We start from the raw sequence: 12,912 nt of genomic DNA on the forward strand, positions 1-12,912 counted from the left end.
TTGGCTATTGTCATACCTCCATCATGTTTTCACGGTTTGTTTCTTTGTCTTTGTTTTGAGTCGACAAGTCATTCTCATTGCTTCTTTGGATATATATTTTTTTGTACATCCTAGTACATGTTAGTTATCATAATAGTCCAAACTGAACTCAGAGTGTAATGTGTGTTAAGTAATGGCAGAGAAACACCACTGGTATTTCATTTACAGTAAAACTGGAAGAGTCAGCAAAGCAAAACAGAAGAAAAATAATAAACTTCTGCTGGATAAATAAAAACAGAAATATGCTAATATATTGCAGCAGTAAGAAGTGGCACACACATTGCATTGGGGTTGGGGTTAGGGCCTAGTTAAGCAGTTGGGGTTTTATGGGCACTGGCTGGGCATCTATCCAAAAGTATCCCATGCCTTACCCAGGTTACTGCAGAGAGTGAGAGAGAGAGAGGGAGAGAGAGAGAGGGAGAGAGAGAGAGAGAAAAAGAGAGAGAGAGGGAGAGAGCTGGGGCGACTTACACCACTGGCAACTGGCCCAGCTACAGACCGACAGTAGCCATTCCTCGGTCATTACCAGCTACCAGCCTGCTTACATAAGCATGCACACACACATTCACACAGGTCAACCCAGCGGTCAATCTCTGCAGATGGGAAGGAATGACAACCAAATCCCTTTGCCTCTTGCCGACAACATGGTGCTCGTCTCTAGACCACAAATCCAACCGGGGCATGTCTGTCATGTCACTCACCTGGTCTCCGGTGAGGTGACAGGCGGCGATGTTCTGCTCTTCAAATGACGGTGCAGAGCGGACGTATTTGAGCCAGGTGCTGCTGGTGGCGTCCGGGACTGTGTCCAGCGCAAACTTGACGTTGCCCATGTCATCCACCACCTGTTAAGAGAGCAACAGGTTAGATACTATTACAGGGACAAAACAACAGGCTATCGTCAACCAGCAAATCACTTGGAATCTTTCTATAAATAACTTTTTCAGAGGAGGTTATTGGCAGTAAAAACAAATGCAATTGTTAAGGTAGACATCAGAGGGTATAAGAGTCTGATCAGACAGCACATTAAGCGTTTTGTGAGCTTCTATTGCTATGGTGAACGCTTCGCATTTTTACGCTCCATGAGCCTCGTGTTTTTACAGGAGTGCTCTGAACACCTCAAGATGAAAAGAATTTCAAGAGCGGAAAAAAGCGCCTGATTTCACTGGCGTTTTTTCTCATTGTGGTGAGTTTTGCTAGATACCGGATCTATATGACTTTACCAACCGTAGTGAAAAAGGTCTGAACACAAAACAGCAGGCCTGGAGGCAAATTAGTGTGGAAAATGAGATTTTGGGTAAGTTGTTTTCATTAATTTAAACTGTACTATTAACAATTAGGTAGCATACAGTTCATGGTTTGTATTAAGCTAAAGTTAGCACTAATTTGATGGTTGCAACAACTAAAACAAAAAGACTCAGCAAACTGAAAAAAAGCGCTATGTCTGCAACAAAACAAAGGCAGAGAAGTGCACCTCGTGTTTTAAACCTTCAAAACGCGCTCTGTCTGATCAGGGCCTATGAAAGCTGTGCCAGGAGTTTGAGTCTTTCAGTCAATTTTAAGACACAGACGCAAAATGTCAGTGGGTGTTAGGACCACCTAACCTTGTCATTCCCAACAACGAGAAGAGAAAAGAGGGAAAGGATGAGAAAGGAGGAGGGAGTGGACAAACTGTGGCTTCTTTCACTTGTCTCAAGACTTTCTCTGGCACATACTGATCACCCTTTGTAACCCCTACGCCCCCCTGAGACTCAGAGAGCGGGTTTCATGTTTCCCGCTTTAACAGAGAATGAGGGAGGATGGCGGTAGAGGAGAAGGAGGAAGAGGAGGAGAAGAGAAGAGGGGTTTATTGAGGAGCACAAAGTGAGGGGAAAACCGTGAAGGAGTAAGAATCCTTTATGCTTATAAAAACCTCATTCCTGTCACAATTGTAAATTATAAATGATGACATTGTGAGAATGAGAATGAACACAAGTCCTGAAATTTGCCAAAAGAACAGATATGAGACAATTGCAGACTGGAAAGAGACTGCATACCTTGTAAAGGCCAGAAATATTGCTTTATACTCTTTGCTCCTTTGAGTGCATTTGTGCACGTGTATTGGTATGTGAGTGTGATGGACTTCCGTGAATCTGGGGACGGCTGAGCTAAAACCCTGAGGCCCACGCTCTCAACCAAGCCGGGGGTGAAGCTCCGATTTCTCCACAGCACCGCGTGTGATACTGAGCCTGTGTGAATCCTCAGGGGAGAACTGGCCTGAGACAGAGCAACTCCTCTAATTACAACTCCCAATCAGCCTGGCCTGAGTTCAGAGCTGACCTCTAGCTTGACTCTCTGCGTTCCTAATCACAGTCAAATGTCTGCTGGAGGAAATTGAGGTGTGATGGAGAAGAACCAACAAACCATCTGACGTTTTTAGATGTGCAAAGTTTGTGAACCTCTCTAACTGGCTGCTTTTCTAAAGGCATATTCGTGGGTCTTTTCCCAGCTCGTAAAGTGTGAATGGTCATGTTCTTGTTGTCTGGGTGAGCGCGTGCAGAAGGTGTATTTTTGTGGGTGGGGGTGCAGGTGCCAAGTTTGGTAAGTAAATATGTAAAGGGTCTGGTTGAAGGTGTGGAACAACTGCCATGTGCTCGTTTGTACAAATACTCCAACCGTTTCAGGCAAATGCATGTGCGCTTAGCTGAGTTAACATCTTGAGGTTACAGAAATGTTTCTCCTTTTGAGCCAAGGTGTGAGTTTATCCTCCTCACTAAATGTGCCCGCTGTAGAGTAACAATGTCGTGGGGCATTGGTTAAAAATAATCAAAACCGTAACCTTTGATTTGAAACCCTGAACAAGCCTGAAATAAAAACTGTGGCTACTGCTTATGTTAATGTTTCTGCTGATTGTGAGAGTGGGAAAAGAGACCGTTTGTACATATCAGTTCCTGTTATGATATATTTTTACTGTAATTCACACTGAGATATTCAGCGGCATATAGAGTGATAATGTCCACTGAAGGAGCTTCTAAATAAAAACGGAATCTTATCCATTCCTCGCTTTCCACATTCACAGCTACTGCCTCTTCTGCTTCCAGTTTACAACTTCAACAATCGGCTTGATCGAGTCCAGGTCTTTATTTTATGTGTGAAAGCAGTCACTGAAAACTAACCAGGCATACCCCCTCCTAACACCTACTACTCCACCCAATATCTTTTCTGCAGGCGTAGAAGTCAGAGTGCACTTGTCATGGTACTGCCAGGGAGGTGCCACAGGTATCGTACATGTTTTATGAACACAGAGAAAAACAAAAAATCCAGGTGGAGTCAAGGTGGGATACATTTTTTTTTTTAGGGGAAATAGGTGTGGGAAGGGAGGTGGGGAAGTACGACAGTGCACAGACTGACCCACACATGTATGAATACTACTTTGACTACGTCTTTGGCATGGTAGTATTCATACACATTCATTTTGGTTACCCCCTCCTCCTACACACACACTCACGGATCTGATCAGAGGCTTAATGAGCTGCAGACCTGCGTGCTGTGTTTTTGTATGTGAACATGTGTGTGTGTGTGTGTGTGTGTGTGTGTGTGTGTGTGTGTGTGTGTGTGTGTGTGTGTGTGTGTGTGTGTGTGTGTGTGTGTGTGTGTGTGTGTGTGTTGTCTGGGAGGCCTGCTAACACCCTGTCTCCGGGTGGAAGCCTGATTTATAAGGCTTCAAATGAGGTGCAACAGAGAAGGAGAGCCAGAACAAGCCCATGGCTGATTGTTTGTTTATTTACCTTTCTTTTTCATCTCCCCCCCCTCCCTACGTCATGGGGGAGGAGGACCCGGGTGGAAATCATCAGCTTCACGTGCAAAAGGAAAGGGTTTCAACAAAACAAAGCAAAACAGGGAATTCAAAGTTTTCCCCTTCATTTTTATCTCCTCCTTCAGATCAGAGACTAGAAACATTAACTGTGACATTAAAGGGATGCTGATGACTTTATCTATAATGCTTCAATAACTAATGTCTATTACAACCTTGCATTGTCTCATTTTCATTCTGTCCATTTGGGCATTTCAATGCCAATTTACTGATCTCCTACATCCGACGATCTCTTTCCTCTCAACAATTAAAGGGTACTTTGGATCTTTTTTTGTACTTTTGGCGATCATTCCTTTCAGAAATAACAAAATTCACCCCTTTAATGTTGCAATCTAAGAATACGGCAGAATTGTTAAAAATATGTTTGATAAACACCAGCAATAAGTCAATCAAACATGTTGAAACAAACCCTAAAGTTAGCAAAACCTATTTGGAGGAGGAAATGAAGGCCAACAGTAAAGTTATTACCCAAACTGCCGAATGAAACCATCCATCACATTTCCTGGTTGACATTTGACCTACTGAACTTGCTGTAGTTGTTAGCACACAGTTTCTTTGTGTACTGAGGGATTACTTTCAACATTTCAGGAGTGTTCACTTTTGGTTTTACCCCAACGTACAATGTTATTATTACTGATACAAATGATGGCAAAACCCATGGAAATAAAATCTATATCGTACAATTTGAAAATAATTATCCTTTTAGGTCAGTAAAGAGAAGAAAACAGTCACACTTCTTATTTATTCATACTTTCATTCACCTCTATATCTCTGATTTTCTTCCAAAAAACACGTTTTAACCCATGATTTCTTTGATTCAATAGCATCAAAAAATGACTTACATGAGAGCAGACACACACAACACACACACACACACACACACACACACACACACACACACACACACACACACATGTACCAACACGTGCATGCGCACAAAGACACAATGAGACTTCAGTGAAAGAGAAGCGGCTCTGAGTGGAGAGGATGCAGAGCAAACTCCACAGGAAGCTCTGATAAGAGCACAACACTTATATCGCTCCTCACAACACAAAGGGGAACCTTTGACAGCTAGGAACCTTTAATGGATGTCTCGGCATGCCCTCTCCACCGCCAGTTATATCTGATGGATGTGTGTGGCGTTCAGGGCTGAATTAATAGAGGAAAGTTGCTTGTACGGATAGACGTTGGTGACAAGGCCCATATTATTTTCTGTTTGACGGAGGCCAGAAAATGGAAAAGGCAGCTCGGAGCGCAGTGGTGATTGTGATTTTGATGTGAGACGGAGATAGAGACAGACTTACATGTTATTGTGTGTCTCTACGGGAAATATTTTTATGAAGTGTGATCTTAGTGCTTTGTTGCACTGCCCCGGGTTTTGATGTGTGAACACACCCAAGTTGGCATGTATTTTTATATGTGCCTGTGATAGTTTCAAACCTCTTAAATTGTAGCAACTTCTGTCTATACATGTTTTCCATGTTGAAAAAAAGACCAAATTTGTTGTTTTTGTATTAAATGCTTCATTGGATTTATAAATAAGTGACCAGTAGTGATCATTGTTATTGCTTTGCCTTTTTCAAGCACCTAGAAAAGGAGAGTGTTTTACAACCAAAGTTTGCTAAAAGGTTTTTGCCACCCGTGGAAAACAGGAAAGCAGCTCTGTGAACATGTAAAGAAAAGGCTGGTTCACTTACTCATGTTCCGTGGAAGTGGCCCCAAATAAAAAAAGGTTGTTTCAAAGAGAAAGAGCAAAGAATAGTATCATTATGTTTCTTGTTTTTAATCTATCTAGTTCAAGAATATGTGAAAATGTAGAGAAAGATAAGGGGGGTTGCATGCACTTCTCCATGAAGCAGCTAGGGGGTAGCCTGGAGTGATATCTCTCCAGGTAGAAGAGCATACACTTGAATTAAACTCCCATTCCATCTATGCAGCTGTACAAAACACAATATGAAAATGGTAATCAGAGTAAGACTTACATGCACGCACACACACACTCGCTTTGTTTCACTCTGACGAGAGGGCCAGTCATGGACACAGAGCAGTGACAGTGACAGATTGAGTGGCTGTGAAGTGGGCTGCGGAGCTGGTTGTTAGATGTGTTGCAAATTAAGGTGCAGGACGACTAACAAGACATAAAGAAGTGTGTGTGAGAGTGTGTATCCTTTCTGGAAAAGGGTCTGTTTCCAGATGGGAGGTCCCTTTAACATGCACACACACACACACACACACACACACACACACACACACACACACACACACACACACACACACACACACACACACACACACACACACACACACTTATACACACAGGCGGACTAATAAAGCGGCTGAAAGATTACAGATCCCCACAGCGTCCCATGTGTTTGTGCACATTCACATGTATGTGTATGTGTGCCTGGCCTGTGTGTGATGGATGGGGGCCTGCAGAGATGACCCTACCCTGCCACATCACTCAACAGTCTAAATGAGTGTGTGTCTGTTCACATTTGTGTGTCAGTGTGTGTGTGTGTGTGTGTGTGTGTGTGTGTGTGTGTGTGTGTGTGTGTGTGTGTGTGTGTGTGTGTGTGTGTGTGTGTGTGTGTGTGTGTGTGAGAGGTGGACAGGCACACAAGACATCCTGTCAGAAAACTCTCTCTCAGACCGAGGGGGAAAAAGACAGAATAAAAGATGGAAAGAAATAGAGAGAAAGAGATTATTCCTATTCTATTAACTTCAGTGTAGTCTGGGTGACGACGGAGGGTGTGGGGGGTGTGTGTGTGTGTGTGTGTGTGTGGGGGGGGGGGGGGTTGTGAAGAGTAAGATAAGGGAGGAAAGTTGCAATCACAAAGTGTCTAGCTCTTAATCCTTGATTTAATTTTGTACTCAGATGTTAACAAAATTGCCCTTTATTTCTTAGTCTGTTGATGAAATTTAGATTTTTGACTTTATTTAGACCTTGACATTTTTTCCTACAAATAACAAAACTGCACAAACTTGGATTTCTCTAGCATTTTTTATACAGGTTAAAAAATGTGATTATTGTTTCTGAACAAAAAAATGAAGCCAGCTCATTATATGAGCCAGTAGAAAGACAGCATACAAAATACATGCAAGCCTGCTACAAAAAGATTGTTTGAGAATGTCAAAAAAAATGCAAAACTGATTTGAAACCAAACACCAGAACAGATGCAGTAGAGTTGATATATTTCTTCTTTAGGTTTCAGCTCCTTTCAGTTAACTCAAAAGAAAATTTTAATCATATAAAATATGAATTTAACATTTGTCAATCCAGCAAAATTCAGCACTGTTCTGATAGTGAGGTTGACAGTATTTGTCAAGCATAACTCGTTTATTTTACGTATACATATTTTCCCAGACAGAAAGTACCTCTCTTGATACTAAAAATGTTCCTTTTCCTCTCTTTGTTTCACCACCCGTCTCCCCTTACCTGACTTTCATGCATGTACTGTAAATATACATTAATACTCCAAACCACCTGCAAACTATTGAGTACCAAAAGTAACTGTCTAATGTAGAAGCCAAGAATTTGTTTGTCCAGCTAAATTCAAATATTATTTAAATATTATTCAAATTTGTTCTTCAAACACCTTAAAGGTGCAAAGTGTAGTAACTGGCCCCATTCTCCAAACATATTTCACCTCTACCACTGGGTCCATACACACAGTCAAGCAGTCATCAGTCATTAAAAAAAAAAATATGCAAAGTTGCCCAGCTCTCAAATTCTATGAGAGCTGGTCAAAATAACACAGTTATCTTATAATTGTCTCGTGTGGCATTGGCTTATAGTTTATGTTAGCTATGTGTTTGTGACACTGACCTACGGATGTCCGGAATGAGTATGTTTTGATAGTTTGTTTATTTTATTAAATCCAAAGTGGCAGAAACTAGAAAAAAGACTCTTATTTCTGTTGCGTCCTCCCCACCAACAGGAGACTACTTTGCCGGGAGGAGAGCATGCAACAGCTTAGAGAGACGACTTCAGTTAGCAGAGCTATATAACAACTGAAATTCAGACAAACCCCAAAGCCTGGGGTCTGATTCTGGGGGACTGCCCCAACTCACCGCAGGATCAGCAAAGTTTCTGTTTTTGCTGTTATACAATTGTGTCGCACTGCTGTGAGTCCCAGAGATGGGATTTGAACTGGCTGAATTTGAGACTTGCTACAGCTCATCTAACTGAAAGTCCGTCAACTGGAGATGCTGTTGGTCTCCTCCCAACAGAGTATTCTCCTGGTGCCCGGGAGGACGAAATTTGATTTTGATGTAACAAACTATCAAAACATACACGGACCCTGTAGGTAAAATGTGATGGACAGGCCCTTGGGGGAGCACTTCTTCTTTTTGGTTATAAGACATATGCACATAAACATTCTTAGCAATTGCGCTGACAATGCATCTTTTATTAAGACAAACATTTGATAATTTAAATCAAACTACTGGAATCCTTAAATTAATACGTTGATTAAAATGATGGATTGAACTATTTCTAGCAAAAGTACGTTGAGTCCAAAAGAAGACAATCAGTAGCAGAGCCAAAGTGTTTCATCAAGAGGAGCCATACTGTGAGTATAGATTGGACCTTTAAAAATAAAGTGTCTGTGTGTGTGCGTGTGTGTGCATGAGTCAGTATGTGTGTGTGTGTAAGGCCAATTACTGATGCTGGTAATAGTACACCTGTGTAGCCATGTCTGGAAGTCTAATGACAGCTAAAGAGGAAACAGGCTGTAAATCCAAACACACACACACACACACACACACACACACACACACACACACACACACACACACACACACACACACACACACACACACACACACACACACACACACACACACACACACACACACACACACATACATCCTTTTACAAGAGCAAGAGCCTTGTGTTGAACAACATGTATTTACTGTTTGTCTCTGACAAAAGCACAAGTGAATACTTCTGTAAAAATGTGTGTCTGTGCTGTGTGTGAGCGTTAGTTGTATCACTAGTAATGTGTATGCAAGGTGTTGGAGTGTGTGTTTGCCGTGTGTGAGTGGATGTGTCGTGTGTGTGAAGGTGAGTGAAGGCGTGTTAAATGTGACCCATTTTATCTGGGCCGGGCAGCCATCGACATAATTAAAAACCAGGCAGGCAGGCCGGGGAGGGCCTGGGGCCTTGTAAAAGCCATCTGGGTTGTAGAGTGTGTGTGTGTGTGTGTGTGTGTGTGTGTGTGTGTGTGTGTGTGTGTGTGTGTGTGTGTGTGTGTGTGTGTGTGTGTGTGTGTGTGTGAGTGTGTGTGTCTGTCTTCATGCATTGTGAGTGTCAGAATGTGGCCCGGCTCACTAATGACCCAACTTGCTTCTCTTAAATCAGCATCACTGCAGCCGCCGTCAGAGAGCTATCATTTGTGGTGAGTGTGCATGTGCCACACTTAAAAACAGCATGTGAAAAGTTCCAGTGTCCATCTCCCACACTCACAAAATTATTGTAAAGTCAATTCTCATTTTGTTTGAGTTGACCTAGCTGACTTTTCCCTTTAAGTAAGACTTGAACAAGAGTTCACATGCAGGTGGGAAAATGAGGCTAGGTATGAGGATTTATGATGATGATTTCATTTGAGAAATGTTGAATTTGGACTCATTGAATACATTTTGACTTTTTGATTTATTGTGTTCACTTAACCAGCAGAATTAGTTTGTATTGTGTTGCCAGTAGCTACATATGTTTTTGCTCTCTTTCCCTTTTTTTCATGTGTGTAACCAGTGATTATGTATTTATGTTTACATATCACATATATGTACACTGTGTTATTTTTAGCATCACCGTCCACCTCCACACCCCTGCAGCTCATCTGAGAGAGCAGGTTGCCATGTGCCGGGTTGCCAGGTTAGTGTAACTTTAAACAGGAAGTGTGCACACTTTAAAAGAAGAGAGGCAGTGGGTTTTTCAGGCTGGACCTCATTAATGAAATGGCTTTGTGTTATTTACAGCCCCTTGTTAAAAGGCTGGATGAGTGTGTGTAAGTGTGTCTGATTGTGTGTATGCCATCTTATATGTGTTGTGTGTTAGCGGATGTGTGTGCTTATGTGCATGTCTTTTTGACTGTGTACATGTGTGTTTTTTTATGTATATGTGATGTGCTACAAGTGTACGTGTGTGTGTGTGTGTGTGTGTGTGTGTGTGTGTGTGTGTGTGTGTGTGTGTGTGTGTGTGTGTGTGTGTGTGTGTGTGTGCACAGAGGTTACCATCATACTATGTCTGTTTTACTGTCGGACAGCCTTTTACAGGCCAAGCTTTATGATATGTATTTAGGGCAATTAGTGAGCAGATATATTGGCTCATTATAGTGAAGCAGGTGCAGTGTAAATGGGGAAATATATGAACAGTACATCAGGGTCACACACTCTGTCTGTGCAGTCTGTAGGCTAACAGCTAGACTTATGTGTGTGACAAACAGGAGCACACATATTGAACCCAGTAAGAGCCAGACTGAGGAAACATTTTCTCATGCTGGCCTCTGTCAAAGAAATCATAAGATCCATAAGGAATATTTATCACATTTTAAAATAATTGTTAACAGGCTCAAAAGGAGATCAAAGTGAGTAAAACAGTTGAATATTGAGAAGGAGGCAGCGTTAGTAAAGTACGCGTTTATTGGCTGAAAGGAACGCACAGTGAGCAAAGTGGTTGTTTATTGGCTACATGGAATAACGTTTGATGGTGCCGCTAGGCTGGACTCCAGAGTCCACACACACAGACACACAAAAACCTACAACACACAAATGTACAACTGAATTACTACATGTATGTAGAGTTTGTATGAGTTTATAAAAATTCTTCTGATTAAAAAGTTTTAAATGTTACACATAGTGCTTTAAGAATTTTCTAGAGAAAAGATGTGTATTTGTGTGTGCATGCATGTGCTTATAACATTGTAGTGCACACTTTTTGTCTTTTATACTGTTGCGGTGTGCTTCAAACCAAGAATCTCTTCATTTCAACAAACCATTCTGGAATTTAAAACCAGATTTTTCAAAATATGGATCTAGCATGTAATGCAATGCAATACCAGCTATTATTGCTTTTTCTTTCTTAAGTTCACAAATAGTAAATATAATATGGGTATAAAATAAAACTTCCTGTGCTCAAGCAAAGCAACTAAATCAATCAAGACCAATGCTTCAATGCCAAGAAAAACTGCAAATAATAATGAGGAGAGGAAGCTTGCATTCAACACTGACAAAACTTGACCTCCACTCTATCGACTGACATCGGAAGTGAAACACAAAATGGGACAATTCCTGGAACTGTGAAAACACAAATAGGGAAGTGGTGCTTGGTACAAATTTATAGAGCACGTAACACCATCAATTATTTATTAACACCCAAATAAAGGAATATTTCCTTCAACAACATTTGCTTTTGTAGTACAATGAAGAATGATGAAGTGAGAGAGAAGCAGCTAATGAATGATATGAAAAACATTTCTTCTACAAACAAATTTCCAGTGATCTAAACCAGACAACAGGGGTTTCCAATATGAACAGAAAGAGACTTTTTCCCCCTACAAGTGAGTTCCTGCTCAGTATCAAATCAACGTTGGCCTCATTTATCAGATCAACTACCTCATTCCTTGAATCTCAGAGAAGGAGACTGACAAAAAACAGAGGATGTCTCCAACCATCTCCTTTAAATTTCATTTTTTGGTGGATAGTCATTTGGTCCCTGCATGGTAGAAAGTTGTGTGTTATGAGGTCAATGTTTTGGCAGGACAGCAGAGAGCTGAGACAATATGAAGTTTACAGTACACAGCATTTAAACTGGAGAGAACCACAAAGAGATGGATAGACACTATCACATTCCTCTTTTTTTAACTTTTTGTCTCCTTCAGTTATTCTCACATCATCATCACCCATACTCCACCTGGGATTTTGCAGGAGGTTTGAATTTAAGAGCTCAAATTTCCCCAAAAAATGCATTGTGAATTTAAGTAGTGCTGAAAAAAGCAGCAGCTGGCCAGGACAGCATGTGGCAGAACCCCTGTGTGGCTGCAGGCCTGGGACTTATTGGAAACATCTGAGCAGAACCCTTGTTTACTCTAACAACCAGACTCCACTTTCTCCCCTCCCCACCTCCTCCTACTCCTCCTCTTCCTCCTCACCTGTAGCGAGTAGCCAGGCTTTATTCCTCAGTATGATGAGCCAAAATATAGCATTAACTCCAGAATCAAACATATATAAAAAGAGACATGGACTTGCAATGGCTCAACAAATACAAAAGCCTCATCATAACAAGGTGATTTTGTTTGACCTATTTTTTGATAAATCATTTTTTAATATGAGTAACAGAATAATATAAGGTGGGTATGTTTTTAATGAAGTCACATTATTAACAAAAACATTTAATTAAGTTAAAATGTGGAAAATAACATAAGGTAAACTAAAAATAAAATGTGACAGCACTTTATACTGTAGATGACTCTGTCTTGTCCATTTCTTTGCAGGTAAAGAAGAGCCTTATTTTAAAGTGTGTTATAAGTGGGATAACTGAACACGTTAACACAAAAAAAGCTTAAAAAAAAGACAGCCTCATTGATTATTGATGTTGCACATCATTGTATCCCTTAAATGTATCTTAAAAGAAAAAAAATGTATCTACTTTTTTGTAACAGAGGAAAGTAAAGAAAATAAATAAAAGACAGTGTAACCCTTGACTGCTCTGTCTGGCGGATGTGAGGAGGGTGCTCTGCCCAGAAGGATTAGCTGTAGCCACAGAGGCATGCGTGATGCTATGAGACGTGTTACTCTCCTCGAACAGGATTAGAAGAATATCTGGCTATTCTCATCACAACCAAAGGATAATTTAATGCGTGTGTTCTCATCTGTGCTCTGTGTGTGGCTGCTGAACTTAGGTCTGTCTATCTGAGTGTTCCTCTATGTCTGTCTGCACACATTTAGGCCTGGCCCTCCCCTCCGCTGCCCTACCAGGGGCTGAGACTAGCCAGGACAGGAGGACCAATAACACTTACTCTTGG

The 12,912-nt window shown here is 41.2% G+C and overlaps 1 protein-coding gene across 1 annotated transcript in view; it reads right to left on the bottom strand.

The window, feature by feature from the left end:
• Positions 1-561: 561 nt before the first annotated feature.
• Positions 562-12,912, bottom strand: part of LOC129099420 (histone-lysine N-methyltransferase PRDM16-like) — a 153,610-nt gene continuing 141,259 nt past the window's right edge. Inside the window, exons 4-5 of the mRNA XM_054608656.1 lie at positions 741-881; positions 562-576 (exon numbers count right to left, since the gene is read on the bottom strand). Of these exons, the coding sequence (XP_054464631.1) occupies positions 562-576; positions 741-881 (156 nt within the window). The remainder of the gene's footprint in view (positions 577-740; positions 882-12,912) is intronic.

The sequence above is a fragment of the Anoplopoma fimbria genome, chromosome 12, assembly GCF_027596085.1.
Source record: "Anoplopoma fimbria isolate UVic2021 breed Golden Eagle Sablefish chromosome 12, Afim_UVic_2022, whole genome shotgun sequence".
Classification (NCBI taxonomy): domain Eukaryota; kingdom Metazoa; phylum Chordata; class Actinopteri; order Perciformes; family Anoplopomatidae; genus Anoplopoma; species Anoplopoma fimbria.